Source organism: Trachinotus anak, unplaced genomic scaffold (assembly GCF_046630095.1).
Source record: "Trachinotus anak isolate AG129_WGS33_773 ecotype Australia unplaced genomic scaffold, CSIRO_AGI_Tana_v1 ptg000003l, whole genome shotgun sequence".
Lineage (NCBI taxonomy): Eukaryota > Metazoa > Chordata > Actinopteri > Carangiformes > Carangidae > Trachinotus > Trachinotus anak.
Window position 1 is genome coordinate 11,384,566 of NW_027273854.1, and position 27,882 is coordinate 11,412,447.

A 27,882-nucleotide genomic window follows, 5' to 3' on the forward strand; every position below is an offset into this window, starting at 1 on the left:
CCTCCCCTCTCTGCTCGCCGAACAGACAGCAATAACCGCCAAACCGGAAACACGACTATTTGTTTTCAAAATAAACCACCCCCCCCCCCCCCCCCGAAAAGTTTGTTTGAAGCATGTTGGGGGCATTTATGAGCAAATACTTCACAAAATAGTAATAGAAAGTCAATGCCGTGGTACAAATATCTAGTCTGTTTGATGCACCTTACAATCTGTAATTTTTCCCTTTTCGACTTGCTCAATGTTATCTTGCACCTCTGGAGGAATTTGAGCCACCGGTGTAATGTTTTTCTTCCGACTGGAAAGACTATTAGACTACTTCAAAAGAAAGTTAAGTGTTGTCAAACTACTTGGAGAGTGCTGCCTGTATCTTCACGTTAAAAACAAAGAACCAAATATAAGAAAGATGAGTAGCCTACAAGAGAGGCAGAAATCTGGCCAAGGTTTTCTGGAGGTTTTCAAGGTTTTTACTCCTCGGTAATAAAGACTGAAATATGAAGCCTACTTCCTACGCAAGGTTGTCGTGGAAGAGGTCTAGACAACCAATGCATAGACGATCATGAGTGCCATTTTAACTTATGGGTGCCTCAGTGGCAGCGTCCCATGTGGAAACATTTGCATAGTTGTAGGCTACTATACGCTCATAAGGTTTTATTTTGAAAGAAAAAAAGCGGAAATTAATTTAATATTATTCTCGATTACTACACACACGCACACACACACACACGGGCATCTCTTCGGCTGGACGGTTGTCAGTGCACAGAAGATGGTGGCGGCTGCAGCCTCCGTGTTGCCCGCCGCGCCTGGATAGCGCACGCACCGTTTCATGCGGGTGTCGACGCTGCCGCGGCGCACAGAGGATGGTCAGGTAACGGAGATAACACAATCCCACCTCACTGTGGACGTTTCTGGGAATGGAAAGGCTGGACAGTGCAGCAGCAGCAGCAGCAGCAGCGGCAGCGGCAGCAGCGGCTATAATCCATCAGATTTGTCTAGGATTAAAGGACAGTTATTTGGAGGTATGGAGGTATTCTCTTGTGCATCACATGCAATTCAATTAAAGTAGCACTCTGCTTTGACCTGTGGGACTGTGGTGTGTGTGTGTGTGTGTGTGTGTGTGTGTGGGAGGGGGGGGTGGGGGCGTGGAGTGGAGGTGGAGACCTTTTAATTAGCCTGACTCTGGGTTTTCGTCATCTGCCTTTCACAGGGCGACCAAGCTGCCGTGGGCAAACTTTAGGCTACTTCAGAAAGCAGGGAGGACTGGACGGTAGACTACTCAAGGCAGTCTGCTTAAGGCTGTGTTTTAATCTCCTCCTCAGCTGTCCGAATGACACAGAAGCCAGGAACCGGCGTGGTCAGGACGTCTGGGCAATCTGGATCATCTCGTTGAGGCGCACTGTAACGATGAATTGGCGACATTTGGCGTGTGAGTGGATGCCAAAGCAATACCCGTGCAAACACTGAGCCAACGCTGGTTGGTGCATAGCCTTGGAGGAGCGTGTTTACATACGAGTCACTGACCGCTAAGCTCCATAAACCAAAACAGTTCGGGGTGTTTCCTGCGCACCGCGTCTCATGCATGTGTCTCCTGCAGACCCCCTGCAAAAGATCCTCTCTGCGTTTGGAGACGCGGCTGCGGCGGGGACTCCGGAGTGGAAAGTCAGGAAAGGACGGGGCTGCATCTACGGGAACTGTTGCGATTAGGCCCTGCAGCAAGGAGCATGTGGGTATGTGGTGGCATTTTTTTTTTTTGTCTGTTTTTTTTTTTGCGCCCGTGTTCCTGTTAGGCAATCTGGAGCTGACCTGCACCTTGAAATGAAAAGCTGACCACAAACAGCAGATTCATATCTTGCCGCTTGTTTTCAGAGATATCAAAACAAACACTGCAGAGGATTTGTTTTGAATAAAGTTTTACCCAGTCCTGTAAACATTATATTCCCAGTGGAACTGAGTTGCACGGAAAACTAAATGGATAAGCGGTAATGGACATGCACCGCTAATGAAAGTGTACTGGCTGCTCTCCAAGAAAACATTCAGTTACACAGTTCAACTGGATTCACTCTCTCCTGGTGATCACAACTTCACAAGAGACCCATTAAAATAATTTCTTTCTTTTTTTAAAACTTTTCCGTATGCACTGTATTTTGTGATTTTGAGTTGCCCTAAATATTTTTCCAATGAGTGAGGCAGTGTGCAGACAGCTGAGTGGACCTGGTCGGGAACAAAGCAGGCAGCGAGTGAACCTTGCAGTCTCAAGTGCGTCAAAACAGACGGGAACGTAGAGGAATGCAGGGACTGACGTCAAGAGTGGCAATAATGAACTACTCAAAATCTTTGGAAGGTCTGCTGGTGTTTCTACTGCCACTTCACTGCTAACTGAGAGGAATTTTCTCTGAAAAGGCTTTTGTTTGTGCTCTTGTGCTTTCACTTTAAAGATTTAACTCATTACCCTGGTTGTCATACTGAGGCCCCATACTTTGCCTTACTGTTTTATCTGCGTTGTTTTTGAATTTACTGCACCTTCTGCGTAGTTTTTGATTTTTGGATAGATTAAAAAGCAACATGGCATCGCCCCAACATCAACAACTGCTGCCTCACAACACAGAAGTGAGCTGTGACTCAAGTGGAGACGGAGGCGTCTCAGTGAGGATTGGCAGCACTGTCAAACACAAGCATGGAGGCGGCCCGCTTGGTTCAATCGGGGGAGGCTTCATTGGGGGATCCAAGCACTGCAAGTACAGCATCTCCTCAAGCTGCAGCTCTGGGGAGTCTGGAGTCAGGAAGCCGGCAGTCAAGAGCTTTCGTACACAGAAGAAGATGCCTCAGCTTTTTGAGAGATCTGCAGGTCATTTCTGGGACCCAAAGTTTGACTCGTCAATCTTGGAGGAGGCCTGCAGAGAACGATGTTTCCCTCAGACCCAGCGGCGCTTCCGCTATGTGCTCTTTTACCTGGTTGCAGCCAGCCTCCTCTGGGGACTGTATTTTGCTACCAACCCTTCCCGCTGTGATAGGACTGCCTTTCTTATTCCCACCGCATCCTTCCTCCTTTTCTGCCTCCTCCTTTTCCTCTTAACCTTTACTAAGCTTTACTCTCGCTGCTACAATCAAGCATCTCTGCTACTCATTGTTGTAACCTTCATCCTCACCCTTGCCCCCCAGATCCAGACATCAGGCTTCAAGGAACCAGAATCTCCCACACCTACGCTGGATGTGGAAGAGTTTAGTGGCATGGGGCCCACATACAACCTGTCTTATGACAAGCTTATGGGAGGTAGCACCTGGTCCCCCTGTCTGTCTCCTGTAGGTACCTTCTCCCTCTGTATCGAGGTGCTTTTGTTGCTGTACAGTGTTCTCCACGTTCGCCTCTATGCCTCTGTTTTGCTCGGGTTTCTCTACTCTGTCTTTTTTGAGAGTTTGGGCTGGCTGCACTTGACCCAGGCAGGGGAGAACTGGAGTTTAGCTTCTCAGTCAGACTGGGATACACTAAGTTGGCTGGGTCCGGCCAAAGCCTTGCTCCACCTCTGCGCCCACGCCATCGGCATCCACCTGTTCATCATGTCTGAGGTGCGGTCCCGCAGCACCTTCCTTAAGGTCGGACAAGCTATAATGCATGGCAAAGATCTGGAGGTGGAGAAAGCCTTGAAGGAGCGAATGATCCACTCTGTCATGCCCAGAATAGTAGCAGATGAACTGATGAAGCAGGGTGATGAGGAGATAGGTGATAATTCTGTTAAACGATACTCCACCAGTGGTGCAGCAGCCGCCATCTCCAGCCCTAAAAACCATAAACGCAAGAAAACCTCCATCCCCCGAGGTCAGATCATTTTCAGACCCTTCAACATGAAACGGATGGAGCCCGTCAGCATCCTCTTTGCAGACATTGTGGGCTTCACAAAAATGTCTGCCAACAAATCTGCTCATGCCCTCGTGGGGCTTCTAAATGACTTGTTTGGACGTTTTGATAGACTTTGTGAGCTCACCGGGTGTGAAAAGATCAGTACTCTAGGAGACTGTTACTACTGTGTGGCTGGCTGTCCTGAACCCAGACCAGACCATGCCTATTGCTGTGTGGAGATGGGCCTGGGCATGATCCAAGCCATTGAGCAGTTCTGCCAGGAGAAGAGGGAGATGGTGAATATGAGGGTGGGTGTCCACACTGGCACTGTGCTGTGTGGCATCCTGGGCATGAAACGCTTCAAGTTTGATGTTTGGTCAAATGATGTCAACCTGGCCAACCTAATGGAACAACTGGGAGTGGCTGGAAAGGTCCACTTATCACAGGCCACCGCTAACTTCCTGGATGACCGCTACCAGCATGAAGATGGACAGGTCACTGAGAGAATAGGACAGAGTGTGGTAGCTGACCAGCTCAAAGGTAAGTGTTTTTTTTTTTTTTTTTCCAGTGGTATTTCATGTTTCAGTGTTTTGTGCTTGCTTACAGTATTAAAAGGGTAGACATTCTTGGTTTAATGCCTAACAGGAATAATAAAACTCCAAGGTCACCAACAATTGCTCCAAATTGGCTGCAATAGTGAGTCTTATCGCTGCAATTATTCCCCCATGGGCCCACAAACTTTGGCATTTTTATGTGCTAAATTTTATGTCTAGTAATGCTTTTCTGGCATCCCCAGAGATAACGTGTACTTATTCCAGCATAACAGCAGTTCAGCTCCCAGGTGGATCAAAACATTGGCAGGGGAGCATTCACACTGGTCAAGGTCGACACAGGGTTTTGCATCATGTATTGTAGGAGGCACAAATGAGCTGCGGCTTTGGTATTATGTGACTGTATCACAGACAGACGCCATCTTCTGTCCCATCCTCCCCTCCACCCTGTCTCTGCCCACTTTGTTCTCTTGTTCGATTACATTCTCTTCCAGACGTCCTCGTTGTGTCCCGTTCTCTTAACCTCGCTCTGAACCCCAGGGATTGCTTTACAACTTAATGCAACTGTCACTTTCTCTGATAGAGATTTGCCTGTAGCTTTATCTTCACCTCTCTGTCTTATCCTCTCTTTTCCTTGCCTCTCAACTGCGTGACTGCAGCTTTTATTTGATACATTTATGCAAATCACCCATAGTGCAACTAAATGTTGGCTTAATGGCTCTTTTCATCATTTAAGGCTTGCTGATCCATTATCACCCAGTGTAAGTGAAGTGACAGTGTCTGACTAAAGTACTTCATCTGCCCTTTTGAATTAACATTTCGGGTTTATTTTTGTTTCAGTAGATGCTGAATTTGTCTCCTTGGAGGCTTCATGACTGATTTTGTACTGGATACTCACGGTAATAAATATTATGAACTGGTAGTTTGGACAAATTAGCAATTCAAGTTTACACACCAATAACATTTGCACACAAACTATCAAAAATATACACTGATTTGTATTATTTTAACCTTGAAATCAGTGCTGTGGCCAGTCAAGGAACAAGATTGAGCAAGTGTCTTTTTTTTTTTTTTTACCAGCCAGCAGGAGTGATTTATGGGCCTGCATTTCCCCCTTCATCTCTTAGATTAATGAGTGACTACCACTTGTGCTCATACTCCTCTTTTTTTTTTTTTTTTTTTTTTTTTTTTTTTTTTATTGCGAGGATAAATGTGTTACTCACAGTGTTATCACCCCTCCTCCTCCTTCTCAGCTCCTTTCTTGCCTCCATCGTGTATTCAGCTCCCCTCCCAAGATTTATCCTCTCTCTGTAGATTTGCAGTGCCAGGGAGAGAGCTGGCTGTCAGGAGAGAGTTGTTCTCCAGTGCTGTAAAATATCCTCTACTGTCGAGTTCAGTCTGTGTAAATCACTTGGGTAGCTTTGCAGCCAGGCATGGATCGTGGCTGCAGCTGGTCCGTGCTGCTTGGCTCAGACGTAAACTGCTCTGAACGCTGTGCAGCTGTCTTCTAGGAATTTTTGATGTCCTTTTTTTGAGTTAGTGTGTGTTTTTCACTTTCTCACAAATAGTTTTTGGCTTATGATTATTTTTTCATTTACACTGTAACTTCAGACTGAGGCTGTCGAGTCAGGTTTTTTGTCTCATCATGTTGTTGTTCATGTCCATCAGTTTATGTCTGTCTTTTATTTATAGCTTTTTATTGTAATTATACACTATTCTTGGCTCATTGTGGCAGAGGTTCACATAGGGTGCAACCACATGTGCTCAGCTGAGTGCTACAGCTGCATCCTGTTGGTTCCTCAGCACTGACCTGAGGCCTGTGGTTTTAGCAACAAATAGAGATGTTGTAGCTTAGTTTTTATTCCCATTTGAGGTTAAGAATGACAGTTTGATAACAGTGCAGTTAGTTCTGAGGCTCTAACTAATGACTTTCTTTTCATAACTTCTTAATCTAAACAGAGAGAAACCAGAAAGTAATTATTTCAGCACTAGTTAGCTTAATCTGTTAATTTGCTGATTATTTTATCAATGAATGAAAATTGTGGTCAGCAAAATATCAGAATATAAGGAAAATTGGTGGTTAAAATTTGCTCATGCCCAAGGTGATGTATCCAATTATCGAGGTTTGTCCAACTAATGGTCCAAAACCTGAAGCATTAAGTATAAATTATTAAAAAACAGAAAGAAAAGCAGCAAATATTTACAGCGGAGATTCTATATTTTGACATTTCATAGATAAATGATTAATCAAATAACTGAGAAAATAATCAGCAGAATAATCAGTGCTGAAAAAAAAAACTGGTTAGTTACAGCCTCATCTTAACCACGACACATCTCACTGGAAGGATATAGTGAAATGATCCTTTTTTAAAAGCTGTTGTTAATGGTGCCTGTTAAGGGCCTGCACGGAGGCCAGACCTCGTTGTGTTGTGTTTTTTCCTTACTGGAAATGGGAGCTATATTTGGCTCAGTTTCCCTGGAAAGTACCTGTCTATGTCCTTCCTTTGTGCTTAATGCAGAATGATGGCACCTGCAGAAGATTATCCCTTCGGAGCAGACTGTCAGTGTGGCCCTATTATCTTTCTGCTGATGACAGAGCCAGTGTTGGTTCTTCTCTCTGTCAAGCAGCCATTGTTTCCAGGGGAAGTTGGAATTGTTTGTTTGCTGATGTTGACTGAGAGTTGTGTGCCTCAGTAAGAATGGAACAAATGCAGTTGTTGAGCTCATAAGCTGTTGTTGCCAAAATCCTTAACAGCACAATAGGAGATAACAGGTTGATAATAGCTACTTCAGGTATCTTTAAGTACATGTTTGTGAACATATCAAGCATTTAGCACCCAAAGAGCCAGATATTTCCCTTAGGAGGAGATGGAGACCAAAAGCACAGCTCCAACTTACATTTGCCAGGTGAACAGAAACACAGCTCCAAATAAATGCTAATGTTCCTCTGTAACTGGTGGATCGCTTCTCCCACCGTGGAACCTCTTCTAGCTTTTTGAGGGTCTTCCTGTTTTGTATGTGCTTTGCCTTTTCCTCCCTGCTGTGAATCTTCCAGGGTGTTGCTGTAACTCAAGTTGAATGAATTAGAAATGAGAGGAAACCCAAATGAACATTATAGCTTCACTTTGATGATCTAAAGAGACCTTTCACTAATATGAACCTCTGACAGCTCTTTCGTGAAATTGCTCAGCCACTTTCTACTAATACTCATTATGTGCAGGGTTCTCAGTAACCAGCTGCCTCCAGGTAAGGCATGTTCACAGATTCAGTTTGAAATGGTGAGCGTGACCTTTTCCAACTTAACTGCTGAGCGAAGCTGTGCCGGGCACCTGCGTACAGTATATCCCATCTCGCCCTGCTCTCTCCTCTCTTTGCCCTGTGGGAGACTTCTAATTAAGCAAGACTGGATAATCTCCTTGGCTAAAGTGATTAATGTTGGTAATTCTCCCTCATCATATCTTCCCACACTGGCCTGGTGTTGTCCTGACCCCCCCACCCCCCAGCAGCTGCTGTTTTTATCTCAGCAAATGATATTGATTACCTATAATGAGGCTGTCATGGCTGTGTTTATTTATGATAAGGCATCAAGAAAGATTTTCATGTCATGTGGATATCAAAGAGAATCAGCCAAGGCCATTATTTTGCTAGCTATAAAATGGAACATAATTTGTATTCTGGTCCATGATATTAATTTGTCCCAACTCCTTGTCCACATTTAAGCCTTCGGAACAATAATTGATTAGCTACATTAGGATTGATTTGAGAGAGCAGAGCAGAACTTAGCTGCAAATAGTCCTGGTGATGAATGTTCTGTGTCCCTTCACTCTGGCCCTATTACTTCATGCTCTGCAGCAGGTATTAGTTATCCGGAGAGCCATTTGTGCTTTTGGGAGACTCACATGCGCGCACACACATTCGTTTTCACACATTCCTGCCCTTGCACAGTGAATACTATTCCATAGGGACGCACGTCAGTCTGCAAAGTGTACAGTATTTGCCTGAGGCGCAGTGGCGAATTACTTATAATGGCTGCTACCTGTGACCTTGACCACGATAAATGAGGCAGATTTTGAGGTCACACTGTGAGGAGCTGTGGTCTACTTCTACCATCTAAGACTCGGGTTTTGGTTTAGTGGACTGTGTTGACCAAGAGAGCAAAACTGCAGCAGCTTTTCTTAAACACCACTACTCTAAGCTTACCATGTAACCGGACCTCAGTGTTGAGCTTTAGTGTGAACCACAAGCAGGGAAAGATAAGCTGTGCACATTTAAGCCTCTGGATTTCACACTGCTGTGTGTGTATGCGTGTGGATGCTCCTCCTACACACTGCTGCACTTGACAAAAAGGTAAACGTTTGGCTTTTTCACCCTAATATATACACAGCTGTCTTCTCCCCCTTGCCAGCAATCAAATACCTGGCATAATTTTTGTCTAGACTCTTGAGTCCAAATCAGTATGCACACTCAGCATTCAGCCCTACTGTAAGGATGGGCGGGGGGGTTGATAGTGAAGTGGGATGCTCTGAGTGGAGTGGCTTACTGTGAGTAGGGGTTAAGGAGGGGTATGCATAGAGCTAGTGTGCGGTCAGGCTGTGGTAGTGACTGTCGGTGATGGTTTAGAAAAACAGTCGTAAATAAATCCAGATCCTGATCACTATTACACAGCATACTGCATTCTGTAGTGGCCCTTTCGGCTGAGGTCTGGGAGGGGGACGTGACTCCTCAAAGGCTGCCGGCGGGGGGGGGGGACTCTAAGCTGCTGTATTGTGTTGCAGTGACCGTGCCCTGCCTCAAACTCCTTGGCTCTGCGTGGTAGATTACAGCTCTGCCAAGACGGTAATGGCATAATACATCACACTGCATTGTTCGGTATCACCCTGGATTACGGATCATAGTTCAGCACAGCATGGCATTGCAGCCTGCAGCTACACAATCTCACTATTTTTCATCTTCGGCCTTATCATACTGAGCAAGTCTGCAGAGCTTCAGCATCCCTTGTCATGCTCTGCAAACATGGGGCCATTGAGGCAAGGTTATTGAAGGTCTACAATGTGGTGATTAGCTGGATTTGATAGCCGCAGTCATTTAGGCTGTCCGCTGTGTTACACTGTTACTCAGCAGGACTGCACCACCTGCACTTGTTCAGGAGGACTGTGCAGAAAGGGTATTGCTTGCTGCAATAAAAGATTTGTACTCAGGGGGTGTAATGAGTTTCTGGATCAAAAGCAGAAAGCGTATTATCCCAAAGAGCTGCAAATAATCTTATCTGCATGGCCCAGTGAGCTTTATATTGAACAGATACTCTTGGAGAGTTTTTCTCTGAACATCCATGTATCCTGTTGTGCTCCACTTAATCCTGACAAGTGTCAGTGGACCCAGCAGACCTCTCCACCCTCCTATAGGGGACATCTGTCCTATTGGCTCAATGCTGAAGTGTCCTGCCTCTATCTAGTCTGACAGAAATGACCCAGGGCGAGGTGGATGAGAGAGCCTGATATCAGCACCACCACTGTCTGTCTGATAAGGAGCCACACATGTGAGTGGCTGACACAGCTAAGCCTGTAAAACAAACATAGGACATGTAGAATGTGGAGAATAACATGTTACACAACCTGTTGTCTAGTACACACTGTTCACTTTGCTCAGTCTCTTGCCGTTTTTAGTTTAATCCAGTTTAAGGTAAGGACAAATATCAATACCAATGGAAATGTCGACAAAGGCTAATGTTCAGGTGTCATGAATGTGAGTTGGGAGGGGATGCTAGTCTTGTTGCCACTTTTAGGACAGAGGTATTTTCTTTGGTATTTAATGCTGCTTACAGATAGTGTTTGACAAAGCCATCAGCACTGCGTTGTGACCAGATGTCATTATTTAGCATTGTGATATTGTTGTGACGAGTTTTTTTTGGATATAGAACGAAATGTGGCTACTTTCCCAGATATATATATATATATATATATATATATATATTTTTTTTTTTTTCCGTGTGATAAAATGAATGAAATGCTTGAAAGTGCAAATGTTTTCTGACCTATTTCGACCGTTTTTGCTGAGTGAAGTGAAACGTTTCCCTTGGTGTCAATTCCTTATGAAAGCAGCTACAATTGTTGCATTATCACATCAGCAGACAGCAGATATTTTGACGTGTCAAAAAGCAAGAAGAGCAGAGGTGTAAATAAAAACATTGACTGTGGCTCTATTCCATCAAGTGTCCCAGAAAGCCATGACAGTGCGGGAGTATGCACTATACCAAAAATGTGGAACTGGGTCATCTAAATAGAATGCAGCCATCATTAATGTTAATTAGATCCGTTAATTGGAGCTGAAACAATTTGTCAGTTTGTACCGTGGAAGTGTGAATGTTTGGATCACATGATCTGCAGTTGACCAACAGCTGCTAAGAGCCACAACAGTTTTTTTTTAAAGCACACACCTGTTGCCATTCACGCCAATCAGGAAGCTGTGATGGTAATCTGATTATGTACCATTTTTCATAATCTCTTTAAATATTGAAGTCATTTATGAAACAAAAATGACCAACCTTTCTGTGGGTATAGCTCCTCTAATGTGAGAATTTACTACGCTTCTCTTTTTCGTATCAGTGTAAGTTGTGTAGCTTTGGCTTTTGGACAGTTGACCATCAGAAGATCTGTCAGCACCTTGTCATTGACATTTTTCACAATTTTCCAACATTTATAATATAAAGATTAATCACTTAAACAAAAAAAAACCTCATAAGATATATTGATGTTGATCAAAATATTCGATTTTGTAGATCTACTAAGTTGAGATTTGACCAAGGCTCGGTTAACACACCCTCTTAACCTTTCAACACAAATGTTGATGCCACCTATGAACTGTGCACATATACACTGGGGAAACAGGAGAATGATGTGCTTTGACTGCATGTTTCAGCTGCTCCAGTTGCTACTTTTAAACTGCTGGTTTAGTGCAGGTAAGCTGAAGTAATGCAGCTGCGCATTGGTCTGTTGTGGTCGGTGCATTGGTTGTGTACACAGTGTTCACAGTGTTTTTTTTTTCTAGTATTTGTATTTACAGTATTTGTCAAGCTCCTGAATAGAAGAGGTGTGCAAACATGATTCCTTTCTTTACAACAGGGGACAAAACATCTAATTTACAGAGTCAGCGATGCAGTTCAATCATACTGTCTCGATGCACTTTAGTATGTTTATAAAGGAATCCTCATGCTGCTCTATCCTTGACTGCATGCAGCAGCTCAATCTGTTATCAAACACTGCAGGAGTTTTCACATATGCAAATGTTGCTGAGAAGATGTGCTTGTGTATCTTCCTGCAAACATAACTTTCCCATACAGGAGACTGAGGAAAAGATGATGAAAACCGAATAGAGAAAGCAGAAAACAGGAAAGGGACAGCAAGAAAAAGGTTGTACAGACGGAGAATAAACGGGTTAATACAGACGGAGACAGAAGGATGGATAGAGTTGCCTCTGAAGGTTCATCTTGTTCAGGGTTTTTGTGTGGCTCCAACTGGCTCTGACTGGGAGAAATGGGCCAAACTGACTTTACTCAGCTGCAGCTCTGGCTTTCCCGTTGTGGTGAAGGCCGAGCGAAGGCCTGTTTTTGTGTGAGCCAACACGTGCAGTGATTCTTTGCCGCCACAGCCACAACACATTCTGACTCGCAAAGATTTGTAAACCTTGAAAAAAATGAAAGAAATGCAAAAAGCATCTTTGTGCGTCTCTCCTGCTGTTCCTCTCTCACTGTACATTGGGTACTTCATTTAGGTCTCTGTTAGCGCAGTGTGAGTCGAGCTGCGCATGTGGCTTAGCTAGCTCCCCTCACAGCTGCGTTGATGCTCGAGTGATAAATGGCTATCATGAGTCGTCGGTGCATCCTAAGCTTTTCTCCTTTGTGACCAAGGGTACAGAAGATGCCAGCACTCCTCCTAACAGACACACATTTGCCTTTATCGGCACCGATGGATGGAGCTCACTCTTAAGATGACACTTACAATAACCCTCTCCACACACACACACACACACACACTGACACGTACACACACACACACACACACACTTTCTGTGCTTTGCATTCAAGTACACTAAATGTAAACACCCGCACATCGTTAGTGTGCACAGCAGGAGCGTGTGTGTGATAAATGGCTGCGTGAATTATGAATGAGGGAAAATGACGGGGAGCCAGTCCACCATAAAGCCTGCTACTGCAATCAGCCTGCACGAACTGACTGTGCATGAGTGTCTTGAGTGTATAGGTAACCTAAAGTATAAGTGTGTTTTCCTCTTACTTGTTATTGTGTCTGTTATGAATAGATGACGATGAGGCTGTGAAATTCATTTTATATGTATGTAAGGCCAGTTTTGGATGAGGAAGCATCTATGTTGAAATGCTCATCTCACGCCCTTCCTGTGTTGCTCTGCTTTTCATGCAGCAGGCTATAGAAAGAGACAATTGAGCAATTTTCTTCATTTTTCCTTCTGACCCCCTGCTTTTTTATGCCTCCACGTCTGTTTTCAAATTGTGTCAGTGTCCCATTCTCATGAACGCGATATCCCAGTGACACTCAAATTTGGTACAAATGTTCACTTAACCTCAAGGATGACTTGATTTGATTTTGGTAATCAAAGGTCAAGGTCCTGTCCCATTCTTGTGAATGTGATATATCAGTAATGCCTGGAGGGAATTTCATTCTGGCACAAATGCCCGCTTGGACACAAGATGAACTGATTAGAGTTTGGTGGTGAAATGTCCAAAGTCAAGATCGCTGTGACCTGACAAAATACACTTAATACTTTTTAATTAAATTCCGTCAAAGTCTTCATGTTATATGAGTCTGGATATACAACTTGACTGGTTGACAGAGGCATACAACCACAAAGCAGTAATTCCTCTGCAACCTTGTTTTCACTTTTCAATGTTGTGTAACTGTTCAGATAAAAACTAATTAGAAGATGTCACATTGGGCTCTGGTAACTGGTGAGCAGCTCTGATTAGTTTTGCAAATGCTTTGACCCAGTAATAGATGTATTCATCTGAATGATGATATTTTCCTTATGGGCAACAAATCCCTTAAAAAAAACAATAACAATTCGTTAGCCCATTTCGTAATGCTCTCTGACTGAAGACATAAATCTTTAAAGACAGGTCCCAGATGGTTTTAGTTTTTTAGTAATTTCCCAAAACAGTTGGGCACCATAGTTTTTAGGAAACAATGCACAAACCTGCGTAAATGTTGCTTTTTGTTGGGTATTATTTCCAGCTGCTGATTAATGCACATTTGGTGGGTATTTACAGCACCAGAACTGTGTATATAGGAGTGACTCAGAATAAGCTACAGTACTCATGTTCATGGTAAGGAAAGAACATGTCACCCAGTGGTGTGGCTCAGTGGAGGTTTGTAGCATCGCCGGATAAACCATCAGCCTTTGGATTCACATACAATACTAAAAGGATAAATTCAATTAGGCTCAATTGTGGGTTTCAGTCTTTTTTCAGGGATTTGATGATAACAAAAATCACCTGTGGCCTTATCCTATTTGCCTCAGTATAGCTGGTGTAGCTGGATCCTCTCTTGCATGAACTACGTTCCCTGCCTCAAGCCCAGCTCCCTCCATTGGCTTCAGTGTGACACCCCTCCTGTGTCCCTCCAGCTGTCACCTGCTCCTCCGTCCTCATGCTTCATAGCCCCAGGAATTCCCCATGCTGTCACTCCTAAAGGCTATTTCTGATTTACTGCATGTATTTATTTATTGCTGTGTATGTGTATGTGCTAAGTACCTGATATATTCCCAACAGAGATCATTCTCCATCCTTTTATCACTTTCAATCTTTCTCTCTCTGCGGCTCTCCCCCTCTCTGCCCCCCTGTCCCTGCCTCCCTGTCTGTTTTTGTTTTTCTACCCTCCATCTTGCTGCTGTCTCATTCTGTAACTGTTGAGTCAGAGTGCTGCCTCCACTGCTTTTTAAATGACACCTTCATCAACAAACAGAACAGCAATGCTTATCTTACCAGGCTGCATATCAGATTGTTTCCGGCCCTTGTTTCTGTGCTTGACCGTGAAATATAATGAATCTGTCAATATCACTTTTTTAAGTGGATTCAGGTCAACAGATGAGTGGTATTCATACCATGCCACTTTTTTCACAGTTTATGTTGCAGCCATTTGTTGAAATTATTTAAATTCATTTTCCCTCATCATATACTCTCAATACCTCATAATGACAAAGCAAAAACAGAGTTACAAAGAAAAAAACTGAAATATCAGCAGATGGATGCATCTCCTCAGTGGAAGACACATGAAAGGTGTATCTGTTGGTGTTTTTTTCTTTTGACCCACAGCAGTCAGGACCTCAGAATGGGCTGAAGGTTCACCTTCCAACAGAATAATGACCCTAAGCACACAGCCAAGAAAAATGCAGGACTGGCTTCGGGACAACTCTTTGAATGTCCTCATTTGTCCCAAGTGGCCCTGACTTGAACCTAATCAAAATTCTTAGGACAGAAGCTGAAAATGGTTGTTAACAGTCCCCATCCAACCGGACAGAGCTTGAGAGGATCTGCAGAGAAGAATGGCAGAAAATAACCAAATCCAGGTTTGCAAAGCCTGTCACGTCATATCCAAGAAGACTTGAGGCTGTAATAGCTGCCAAAGGTGTTTAAACTAAGCACTGAGTGAAGAGTCTGCATACTTGTGTCAGATTGTTATTTCAGTTTTTTCTTTAATAAATTTGCAAAAAATTCTAAAATTCTGTTTTCACTTTGTCATTATGGGGTATTGACGGTAGCTTGAAATGATTTCAGCATAAAGTTGCAACATAACAAAATGTGGAAAAAGTGAGGGGGTCTGAAGGCTTTCTAAATACATTGTACAAGGCAGAATATGATTAAGGGGTTTCAATGGTGGAAGCTGACCTTGTAGTTGGCAACCTCATTTACTCCTGCTGTATCAAGAGTCCTCAGGGAGTGGCACAGTGCTCAGCAGAAGATCCAGCACATTTTCATCATCACCATCAGCCCGTAGTGAAGATGCCATTACTCAAAATGTTGAGTAAGCAAAGTCTCTGGTATTAGAGCAGAAGGCGAGCATAAGAGGGAGGGAGACGCTTGTGTCTGTGTTGGCTGCTTGCTTTGATCATTTACCGGGAGCCACAAACTCCGTCACTGATTAATCGATAAAGTAGCACTGCTCATACTTGAGGGTCAATAGTGTCTCAGGTGGAGATAATGCAGCATGTGATGATATTGAATTTCAGTTAGAAGCAAGACCGTCACAGAAAAGGTGTCTTCTAGTTTTGTTTCAGCTCCTGACCTTTGCATTGTCATTTCCTTTTGTGGTTTTGTGAGCTGAAGCCAGCAGCTCAAAATAGGTTAACAGCTTTACCAAACTAAATTTCATGCAGGAAGAGAAGGGGATTATTGTTAGCTCTCTGTTCTAAAATGTATTTAATAATCATAGCTTTTTTATATAATATCTTTCAGAACCAAGGGTTAAAGTACTTGAAAGGATTTTTTAAAAAATGTGTCACTCTTCTAAAAGATGTAAGTACAGACGGAAGGAAGAGAACCCCAAGGTCAAGAATAAAAGCAACAAGATAAACAAGGAATTAAATAGGACATCTTGCAAACTTGTTCATTGTACATTTTTAGGAGAGATTAAAAAAATAAATTTTGATGCCCTGCGAAATGTCCTACCTCTGCTGTCATATTGTCACTGTCTGCTGAAAACCATATATCTCCAAATTCGGTGATTTGGAATTATTTCGGTAAAGTAAAGGATTAAGTGTTCCCCTTTAGTTTGGAAAAGTCTCCTATTCCTTAATATAAAAAAGAAAAAAACTTTTAAACCCCCATTGTGTTATCTGTAAAATGCATTTTACAAACCTAAACACAGGGCTGTCATACATATAACTCATAAAAATCTAATGTTTAATGATTCATTTTGACACTGACATCCTGAAATGAAATCTTTCAGTAGAACAAGGGATAGACTGGATGATGAAAATCTGAGCTACATGGGAAGTAAGTGAAGTTACCATGGTGACAAGTTTCCCCTCTTGTGTTTGTAAAAAAAACTTGAAAAAGTGCAAGTTTAAGAGACATGTGCATATGGATATTTCTGCGGCATGGACAGATGTGCCATATGGTCACCATTATGTGAGAGATGAAAAGAGGGTGGGGCCATTAGTATTCAGAAGAGCGTGCGTGGAGGAAGAAGGGACTAACAGAGGATAGGAGGAGGAAAAGATGAGATGAAGAGTGAGTGAGTGAGCTTTCGGGATGATGTCAGCTGGGGCAATTATTTGCAGAGAGGAGCCCTTTAAGCCAAAGTGGTGATGAGGTAAACGGATATGGGCTTGGACACAAAGGAACAGGGAGGATAGTTAGATTTGGGATGGAGAGAGAGAGAGAGAGGAGGCGAGAAAGACAGACAGGGAGTCACAGCGAGATTGACAAAAGAGCGAGAAAATACAGGCCACTAAGCAAGGGATGACGGGAGGGTTTAAGGATTTTGGAGGGATGTCAACTGTATCTGTTGCTCTGCTAGCAGACCATGGCACCCTGGGACTGTCAACGATGGAGGGATCTGATGCACTGAATACAAAACGAGCTCAGAGAGTATGAGACAGACACAGCCAAGCGAGAGTTAAAGACTTTGGAGAGATGTCAAGTGTTTCTATTGTCGTTTTAAGTAAGCCGTGGTGGGGCCGGCGTGAAGCCAGGAAAAAACACACTGTCCAAATATGGAACTTTTGTTTTCGTGCCACCCCTGTTTACAGCAGTGAGGGACAGAAAGAGGGGAAGGATATTGACAGATCTTGTTGATTGCAACAGGAAGAGAGAGACATCGGTATGGCTTGTTGTGCTGAGACAGTGTGTTTGTGTGTAAGCAGAGAAGTACTCTGACGTAATTCACAGTTTAGAGACATGTTTTGGTCCCAAACCTGGAGAGCTAATGTCCCGAGAAAGCCCAGGCGGCGTGCAAGACACGCTCTTTTTGTGAAAACGGGCTTATGTAACTTGTACCGAGAGGTCATTGTAGGTTATCTGGGGTCTTGGACTGTTTGAGAAGAATTCTGTTGCTTCAGCTGTGCTTCACTGAGTTTGACATATACATATTAGGCATGACTTAAGTCGTACCCAGTCTGTAATACCTTGTTTGTCAAATGTTGGTCATGTTTAGTTACTTGACTTCTTACAAAATGAAGCACCTTAGTTCTGTACGCTTACTCACTTAGGCAGCATCATGTGGTTTAGCAAGTGCTTTGAAAATGGCAAGATGTTTGCGTCTTACATTCTTAACGTGCAGGGAGGCATCTTCTACTGCAATGGTTCCCAACCTTATTGGCTTGTGCCGCCTTAAAACAAAACAATCATACCTGCAAGCAAACAAGCAAAGTTGTGTGTTGAATAACCGTGTTCTTGCAACCCCTAAAATGTGTTTTTTCTGGGCCCTTGTTGAGGGTCATGACCATGATTGGGAAACCACTGCTCTTCTGTATGAGAGGAACTAATGAACATTAGGCAACAAATGAGAAATCGAAATGGAAGCTGGAAACAATGTGCAGTATTCAGAGCTCTTGTCATAAAGTCCATCATTGCTTAGTTGCTTCTTGTTCACGTCTACATACTTGATTGGTCCAAATGTAAAGAAAGATTGTTGCAATGTTTTTGAAACAGTAGCCTGACATTTCATTCTGAGGAGTGTAAAAATGTTTGCATTGTATTTTAGTTTGAAAAATAACCTGTAACTAGGTAATAATGTTACTAGTCCCTATTAAAACAAAAAATAGTTGGAAATCTGAATACTCTTGAGGCTGTGAAGCACTCAGGGCAACCATCCCAAAAGTAGTATTGATCTACTTTTGTGATGGCTAATATAGATAAACCTTCTTTCATTTGATATAATAGTATTTTTTTGAATGAAATTTCAACTGAAAACCCATTTATAGCCAAGATAACAAGAGAGAATGCATTTTTGGCTGGTCCATTGAATAAAATACAAAAATGAAGGTACTTAATCACATTGATGCTAAAATGTTGTAAACCAAATATATCTGTAAAGCATAAAACAAAGACCTAACAGCCATGTTCAAGTAATGCCTACTGTGTCTTTGTTGAACTCTGTTGTTTTATTGTGTCATTATATTTCCCAGCCCTAATCTACTCTAAATGCATCAGAGACTTACTTTAATAAAATACAATACTTGGCAGTGATAAAGTGTGTTGTTTGATACTAGCCCAGCGCATGTTTACACACAATCTACAATAAAAAGGAATTTAGCATTTTGCTCATCGTGCTTGTTTGTGTATGTTGTGAATGAAGCAAAGTGTGAAACATCCCATCCCATATATTATTCAGGGGACAGAATTTTGTTAGACAGCATGTGAAACGGCACTCACTTGTTGAAACATCTCTCTGACAGAGGAGACCGTTTGACCTAATTTGACATTTTGAATAATTCTGCTCACCTTCTTAGATGACCTTTAATGCCGCAGAAGTAACCTGGGCTCATCCGTAAAGAGGAAGGTCAACGCTAACCCTCCCCCACTCCTACGCTGTCCACACACAGGCTCTCTCCCTCTCCTTTGCTGTCAGAAATGACAGTGTGTGAGTGCCTCTGTGATTCCTTATGAAAAATGCATCGGTGTCTTTCATGTTTTCTGACTGGATAGTTTCACTCACTGACACCAGAAACATTTTCATTCTACCACCACTACCAACAAACTCACAGACTCATTCTAGATCCACTTCTTTCCTAGGTAATTTTTTTTTTCTCTGCTCTGTTACTAAAATCCCTGCAATGTGTACCTCTCACCTCTCCCTCCCCTCCTCTGTGAACCATGCTGCAGTAATAAAGTCCTCCTAAACAGCCTGTCATGCTGGACAGGTTCCCTCCTGTCCCTCCTGCCCTCTCCCCCCCTGACAGGGACAGGATGTACAGTGTATATCCCAGTACAGAGACGCAGTAGGGCATAGGAAGGGGGGGGCTGGTTGGCAGTGCCAACTGGCATGGAGAGCTGCCCAGCCTAGCAGAGCTAGTTTTCTGCACCACCTGCTCCACTGCCCTCCTGCTCCAATACCTGGCCCTGGAAGGCAAACCTGTCAGTATGGTTAGATCAGGCACATGATGTGTTTGTGTTTGTTTGTTTCTGTGTCTGTGTGTATGCTGATCCAAGCAAATCATCCAACTCTCCTTTGCTCTCCATTGCCATTGCGTGTTCTGCTGCTTTTAGTAAACCTCCCTGGGACAGCAGCTTTGCCCGCTCAGTCCCACTTTAGTTGCAAATGGAAGTAGAAAGAAAAGGTGCTGCTTTTGTGATAAAACGATTTTGTCTTTTTTGTGTGCTTTGCTGAATATAAGACAGTGTAAGGGTGTGTAGTATCCAGGCTTTTTGTGCGTGGTTGTTTGCTCAAGGCCGACACAGGGTTAGTTTTAGAGCGTCTGAAATTATCACAGCAGTCATGACGTGTGAGTTGCATCCACGTGTTTTGGGTATGTTTGTTTGGCACCCCCAGCCTCTGCACTGAGACACTCTTAGCATCACAGAAAGAGGGGGTTCAGGGACGGCCATTGTCCCAGAAGAGCGTGGACGTGCTGTGACGAGGCGAGAGGAGGGGAGCAGCAGAGGTGGTATCATTTGTTTGCAAAGTGCTTTTCTGATGTCGCTCTCCTCTGTCCTGAACAAAGGGGCTTGGAGAGGGAGATAATGTGACTGGGCTCTCATGGGGAAAGGTTATCTACTGTTCCCTGTCAGCTGATAGCACAGAACTGTACACTTGAAGTCCCATAATGCCCAGAGGCTGCCACTAATGATGCTCTTCAATTACCCAGGGTCATCAGAGATGGAAAGAGGCCAGCGCACGAATGTACGCATGTACCTGCATCATAGATCATCAAACAGATGTGCACAGTCTGGCAGATGGATAGTCAGACACACACACACACACACACACACACACACACACACAGCTGGAAAGAAACAAGAGACATCAATTGGAACACACAGCATGAAGCTTCCTGACCTTTTTCCCTGCTGTGAGGCCTTTAGAGCACAGCTGTATTCTGATGATGTTGGACCCTGTTGAAGTGGACATTGGAGCCAGCCGCTGGTCAGACCACTTAATCAGAGCCGCAGTTTACTGCCTGACAACACTGCAATTCCAGCTGCCACGAGCTTGGATCGTAAAGACAAGAGCTTATCCTAGAGTGGCCAGGAACACGCACACACAACATCTGCAGACTCTTGAACTCATGTAACCCCTCATACAAACACAAACACACACAGATAACATACTGCGCTCTGTTTCAAGCCCCTGCAGTCGATTTATCTTGCTGGCTGTCAGGAATCTGCCATGTGAGTTGATTCCTTGAAACTAGGTCTTATGACAAGATGTGATCGATCTAACATACATCTACATGAACCTGTGTAAAGGATGGCCATGGATTCCTGTCCATAAGCTTGACCTCTTTTTTTTCCCTCCCTTAGTATGAAATACTGCATTGTCTGAAGTCAAGACAGAAAAACAATTATTTTGATATAAATCAGAACCTCACAGGAAGTGAGGGAGAGGGCAGGCCACAGCTAATCTCCCATGACCTCCCTGAGCTATCAGCTTGTTGTTGTTGTTGTTGTTGTTTCTTTCAGCTTTGAGTTTTATTTTTGACTTTTGAACCTCTTTTTTTCCAGAGGCTTGTCCAGCATCTTGTTTTTAATTGTCTGTTTTAAGTCTGTTTTTTTATATTGAGTTATTATTCTTTCATCCATTAACAAATATTCTCTGCTCTGCCATTTATCCTTTCTCTCCAGTAATGTGTTGAAACGCATATTATCTAGCCTGAAACACTTCATTATCTTTAATAAGCTGTTACAGTATTGGGGAATGGAGGCTGAATGGTCCAGTGATTTCTGTTTAGGTGGATTAGGCTTGGTCCTCGTCTTATGCAATTTTATTATTGCTCAGCAGTCACCAATGCTTTTACAGCAGATATAGGATTTGCATTAATCGTGACTCGAAATATATTAATAAATAATACATTATGACTCACATACGTTAGTAGTTCTGTGAAACGACGTGATTGTTGCTCTGACTCAAATGCTCTCAATCTGGCTTGTAGAAATCTCAGTGAACAGACAAGAATACAGTCAGACCCATGCAAATGTCTGCCCACAGTCGGACATCTTTTTGCTGCCTTTTGCTGCCTTACATACGTTATTTAAAGATCTTTAAAGATCTGTACCTGTGGTACTTGCCCAACTTGTGGAAGGTTACATGTCGGCTTTCTTCAGAGATATTGAGGGAAAGACAGAAGAAGAGCAAAGAAATAGAGAGGGAGGGGGAAAATAACCTCAATGACCCATGAGCAGAGGCAGAAATCAGTGTATGTCATGGTGGGAGGCAGGGAAGGATTTCATTAGCTAACTAATGAAATCAGTGAACGCAGTGTGTACGCGTTGTGCATGTTTGTGACTCTGGATCTGTCTTTGACACACAGTCACACTCGCACGTTCTCATTCTCAGAGGCAGTCAAAAGCGCCCCTCAGTTTCCTGTTGTCTCTTCTTGTCTGCTGTGCCATTCTGCATCACTGGTGCAGGGAATTAGTTCTTTGTTACTGCTGTTTACCGCCTTCATTTCCCATCCCTGAATCCTCATCCACCTGGCTATCGATCCAGCCACAGTGAAGCTGTCCATCTACACCTCCGCTTGCTGTGTGTATATGTGTTTGACTGGGTGTGTAGGTGGTTGGAGGGGGTGTTTTTTTTTTTTTTTTGGAAGCATCTCATAATTGCTCTTGTATTTACATCTGTCTCCTTGTGTGCATTTTACTCTCTTATTTTTCTTCTCTTCATCTGCTTATCTCAGTATTTGTCCCATAAGTTTTGTTTGTGAATTTGTATCATTGCAAAAGAGAGTGTGTACCTTCATGTTATACTTGCGGGCACGTGTGTGTGTGTGTCTGTGCAGCCCCAGGGTGGCTCCACAGAGGCAAGGCAGTGGCAGGCCTGTCTGAAGTACTTAGGGCAGACAATGTTCAGAGCCCGAGGCTGTGGCTTCACTGACAGTTGAATTATATGGCCAAGCACACAGTCACAGGTACTTACCTGTGCTACTGACAAACACACGCACACATACAGATACCTGTTACTGTGGTTGTGGCTTGTCACAATACAGTCCTGCAGACAAAAGGGCGTGGGAGTTTTGTCCCACACGCACGTTCTTCTTAGTCTCAGCGAAGTGGACTGAATGCCCACGTTTTAGGGTGATAAACACTAGAGGTATATTAGGTGTCTCTCTGTCTGTCCGACTATCTTTCGCTTTGTCTTTGGATTTATCAGAGCAACTAAGCTGGCACCAAAGAGCAAAACAGGAAGTGAGCCATATGTCTGGATGCGTGATTAAAATTACTCAGCAGGAGCATCCTGGTGACCCAGTTGTCTGCTGAGAAGAAAGAAGAAATGTTATTGAAAGTGATAAATACATAGTCCTGTGCATTTCAAGACATTTAATGTCTCAGCTAGTAGGGGAAGCAGGGGAAATGCTTTGTGCCCATCAGCAATTAAACTATCAAACGTTTGTCATTGTTTTGGGAAAATTGGTCAGTTCAGAAAGCAGGATTTTGGGCTAAAAGTTGCAACACACACTCATACTTGGACTTCTATCTTTGTGTGGACACTCATTAACATAATGCATTCCCTAGCCCCTTACCCTAACCTTAACCATCACAACTGAGTGCCTAACCCTAGCCCTAACCCTAACCCCAACCTGAACCTAATTCTAACCACAACTCTAAAACCAAGTCTTAACCCTCAAAATGTGATTTGAAGGTGTCTCAAAAAGTGAGGACCGGCCAAAATGTCCTCACTTTCCCAAAATGTCCTCACTCTGTTAGTAAAATACTTTTTTTGGTCCTTACTATGTAGCAAGTACAAGTGTGTATACACACACACACACACACACACACACACACACACACACACACACACACACACACACACACACACACACACACACACCTTGTAAGCACGATGGAAATGATAACATGTTTAACATGTTGATAGACGAGGGAGGTAGCAGGTGTTCAAATATTTGGCACTGGCCTGTTTTGCCTGAAAGCTGTCTCATGGTCATTGGATATGCATGCATGAGCCCCACACAACGATGCACATGTACCTGTATGATACATACATGACAGAGTAATGATCTCATTACAGGGAAAATAGATATTTGAAGGATTTATGGGAGGATTTTAGCACTTCTATACAGAAATTGTAGGTGTGATGAGGAGGGTCTGTTAGCTTCTTTAGCAGCTCCGTTAGTCTCTAGCTCATCTGTCAGATTTTAAATAAGATAAAAACATCCTGCACAAATGCACCGCACATCATGTTTATGTACTGTGCATATATATATATATATATATATATATATGGAAACAAGAGTGACTCGTGTATGACCTTGGTTTTTCGAAGTGAGGGAGAGATTGATATTCAGTGCTACTCTCTGTCTCTCTCTTTCTCACTCTCTTGATTCCAGTTCTATGTCAGTGCCTGCTTATATAATTCACCAAGGGATTTCATTCTGCTGGGTACTGGGCCTCTGCTGAATCCTAAAACAACTCCACAACCACCAGTACCTTCATCCACACAGGGATGACTAAACCTGTTCAAATCCCTCTTTCTGTCTCTCTCCAGGCCTGAAGACCTATCTGATCTCTGGCAGGAAGGTGGAGCCTCACTCTCACTGTAGCTGCTCCCAGTCGGGGTTGGCTGGAGCAGAGCATGCAGATCCTCGGTCTCCCACAGCCAGAGTGCACACACCTGATGGGGGCCCTTCGGCCTGCAGCGTGGCCCCTGAGACAGCCAAGGTGAGTGCACACTATCTGTGAGAAAAGAAACATCAGCATTGTGTGTTGAGGAAGTATGTTGCTGGGACCATTTTTTCTTGCACATCTACATAGCCTGAGGAAGAGTGCTGTTCTGCTACGGCCTCTTTGTTGTTCATCTTTTTGCCCTTTTGCGTGTTTTTGTTTATGTGGGTGAATCAGAAACGTATTATTCTCATTTTTTTGCAATACAATAAGCTTCTTTTTGTCTTGTGTTTGGGATGTGAAACAGAAAAAGAAAGGCTTACATCTATGTCATCTGAATTCTTCTGTATGTTTCATGTAATTGCACAATTTAACCTTGGGAACCCTGCATGGTTAGAGCGTCTTTGTTGACTTCCATCTTCACTTTCAGTGCACCTGTATGCATATATGCCTTCATGCACCATTTGTGTAATACCCCAGTCCTCATTAAATCCTTATTAATAAGGAACAAAGAGGACAAAACAGTGAGATATTATTAATTAGACATTAGCTAGTACTGTTCTCCCCAGCGGGCCATCTACATAATAACTGACCCTTAGCACTCATAAGCTCAGATCATGTCCATCCATTATGTCCTCCTTAGCTCTGCCTTCAAGGGAAATTTCTCATTTTCATTCAAATTGTACCACTAGGTCACAGACTCACCAAAATTGCACATTATTCCCTTATAATTGCCCTCAAAACCGTGCACCACTGTGCCTTATATTCACCCCAATTAATCCTCGCACATCCCTGCACAGATCTTTCAGCCAGGCCAGGTGGAAGGGGGGAGGGGTAGTGGCTGGTTAAAAAGGAAAGTAGGAAGAGGATAGAGGATGATGTGAGGCAGGCGAATCAGCGGGGGTCCTCAGTGTGGTAATGAGCTCACTCGAGCAGAGAGACAGGATCACGCTCAGGCATCTTGAAATAAAGCTTAATTTGACACATTTGACTGTGTGTTTACATTTCATATATATATATATATATATATATATATATATATATATATATATATATATATATATATAATAATAATATGTATTTTGGCATCTCAGTACTTCACAGCATGTTGCACATCATTGTCATGGTCAATTATAGGGCAGCATATCGCACTGATCTTGTTCTCATATACACACACTCACACAGACCTTGAGCTCATCTAGACCACCTCTCCACCTCTTGTTTACTCTCTGTTTCCCACTCGGTTTCTCATCGGCTGCTGCTGCTCTTGTTAACATTATCCTCGCTAAAAATAAATTATATTAAGACTTTGACATTTTTTAAGATCAATAGGAAGACTTATCACCTTTTGGGTTTAAATGTTTTGTGTTTTGGCTGGCGCAGCACTGTTGTGATCACAGCTGATGCATGTGTTTTGTTATCTCTTTTGTGCCGTTTTGTCATCCCCCATGACTCTCGATGTTGGTCGCTGCCATCTTTTCATGTTGTACTCTGCTCATATGCTCCTTGATCTGTATCTCCGAATTTATGAATTCTCTTTGTTCCCATATGCTGCGTCTTCCTCTCATACTACCCCCTCCCCAACTCTTTACCCCCCTCCAGTCTCCCTGTCTGTCCTGCAGTGTGGTCCTGATGCCAGGGGAGGATCAGGTTAAGGAGGAAGGAGCGGTGCTTAATGGCTGCCAGGACGACCACAAGACAAACAGCAGCAAGGTTAGCCTGTTGTTGTCGACTGAGCCAAACACATACTATCTGTCTAAAATGTTAAATGTCTGATTTTTTTACTTTCAAAAAGGTCTGTTGCTGTCAATGTGTCTGCATGTTTTATGTCATTATTTTTCCCATTAAATACTGGGGCATCATGAACCACTCTGATTACATTTAGTCAGGCCCAGCAGGAAGAAGAAGGACTCAGAACTAGTTCAAAGAAATAGAACTCCATGAGTCCCAGTTAAAGCGTGCCACAGAGACATGCTTTTAAATTGATGTGACTGTAGCACACTTTTAAGCTTTATATTTCATATGTACACTACTTCCTTTTATTTCTGACCTGTTTCAATAGCAAAGAGCCATCTTTACATACTCTATCTTGAACTTCTCTTCCCCCTCTTTTCTCCTTAGGACTCTTCAAATCTCAAGTGCTCCCCCGTGGTTTCTGCAGGGCGCACCCCCAAGGCTCTGAACGGCCTGCTCAGTCCTCGACTGGAGGCCTTGAACAACAGCCAAACATCGCTGTGTGAGATGCTGCAGGAGAAGGAGAAGAAGACGTGGAGTGGAGGAGCCATGGGCATGGACCACTCAGCTCTCATCCCTCTGCGATCCAAGAACTTCAGGGAGAGGAGCGATGCCCACTTTGTGGACGTTATCAAGGAAGACAGGTGACAAGGAATAAATGTATTAACCAAATCACTCATATAATGTGTGGACTGATCAGTAGTTTATGTGAAATTGTGATTGGTTTTTCATTAGGTAACTGTAACATTTAAAATCCTAATTGTATATAATTTCTTCTGTCTTTCCTCTGTGTATGTGACAGCCTCATGAAGGACTATTTCTACAAACCTCCTATAAACAAACTGAGCCTCACCTTCCTGGAGAGGAGCCTGGAGTCTGCTTACCGGATAAGCTACCAGGAGGAGGTGTGTGTGTGTGTGTGTGTGTGTGTGTGTGTGTGTGTGTGTGTGTGTGTGTGTGTGTGTGTGTGTGTGTGTGTGTGTGAGCTATGTTTATGTGTGACATAATGGTGCCCATATGCCTGATTGTGTAATGAGTATGCATGTATACTTGTGTGTCTGTTTATTTTTGATTTTATCTATATTTGCTGTGAGCTTACATAGTTTCCTTTGGTCTGACTGCAGTCCAACAATCATCCAGAGTTTTTCAAACCAGTGTCTTTTCGCGATTCCACTCATCCCACCTCTGCTCTCCTCATATGTGAGCATATGTGCTTGTATTTGTTTGTGTTTGTCTTCCTGCTGGTTTGTGTTTTTCTTTTGTGTGTCTGGTTCTTGTCTAGGAAACCTGTTAGGACTACGTTATGACCAGAGCGGTCAAGACTGCGGCAAAGAAAAATCACTGCAGGACCTTAAAAGTAGTTTTGTGTTAGGTCACGATGCCCTCTGCTGGTGTTACCTCAGAAGTGCATTTTCAACCTCAAGGCTGCAACTGGTGCTACATTGGGTCTAGTGTCTCAGTCATTGACATAGAAATTGGGATAGATTTTAGTTAAGACATACTTAAATTGTTCAGTTTTTTGGTTGATTTATTGAAAAATAAACTCCAACTCATTCTGAATGAAGAGCATGCAGCTGCAAAATATTCCATTAATTCCTTTTTCTCATTCACTCATCACGGTCTCCCTCTTTTCCTCCCTCTCTTGCTCCCTGGCAGGTGGAGACCCAAGCAGCGGTGCAGACTTTTGCCAGTCCAACATTCAGTTCTTTCCTGGACATGCTGCTGTGCTGTTCAGTGTTCCTGGCTCTCTCGCTGGCTTGTTTCCTTCGACCGCTTGTCACCCAGCAGAGTCTGTCCACACCGGCACTCACTCTGACAGCTGTAGCCGTACTGCTGGAGGCTCTGGCTCTGTTGTTTTCTATACGGTGAGACACTGAATACAGATTAGAGGTCTTAATCTACTGGCCGGATCCAGCCATTGACACATGTTAAGATATTTGTTATTTTTTCCCCTGGTT

General features: G+C 43.3%; 1 protein-coding gene across 3 annotated transcripts in view; it reads left to right on the forward strand.

Moving 5' to 3' along the window:
- The first annotated feature begins 228 nt into the window (after nt 1–228).
- The window catches only part of LOC139617000 (adenylate cyclase type 9-like), a 34,213-nt gene continuing 6,559 nt past the window's right edge, over nt 229–27,882 (forward strand). Inside the window, exons 1-8 of one of the 3 annotated variants that reach the window (XM_071473638.1) lie at nt 229–1,016; nt 1,317–1,423; nt 1,592–4,372; nt 24,075–24,247; nt 25,793–25,903; nt 26,312–26,568; nt 26,727–26,829; nt 27,581–27,789. In XM_071473638.1, coding sequence (XP_071329739.1) covers nt 2,560–4,372; nt 24,075–24,247; nt 25,793–25,903; nt 26,312–26,568; nt 26,727–26,829; nt 27,581–27,789 — 2,666 coding nt within the window. In that variant the 5' untranslated portion in view covers nt 229–1,016; nt 1,317–1,423; nt 1,592–2,559. Of the gene's footprint in view, nt 1,017–1,169; nt 1,424–1,580; nt 4,373–24,074; nt 24,248–25,792; nt 25,904–26,311; nt 26,569–26,726; nt 26,830–27,580; nt 27,790–27,882 lie in introns of those variants that run through there. The other 2 variants (XM_071473637.1, XM_071473640.1) reach the window with 2 other exon arrangements.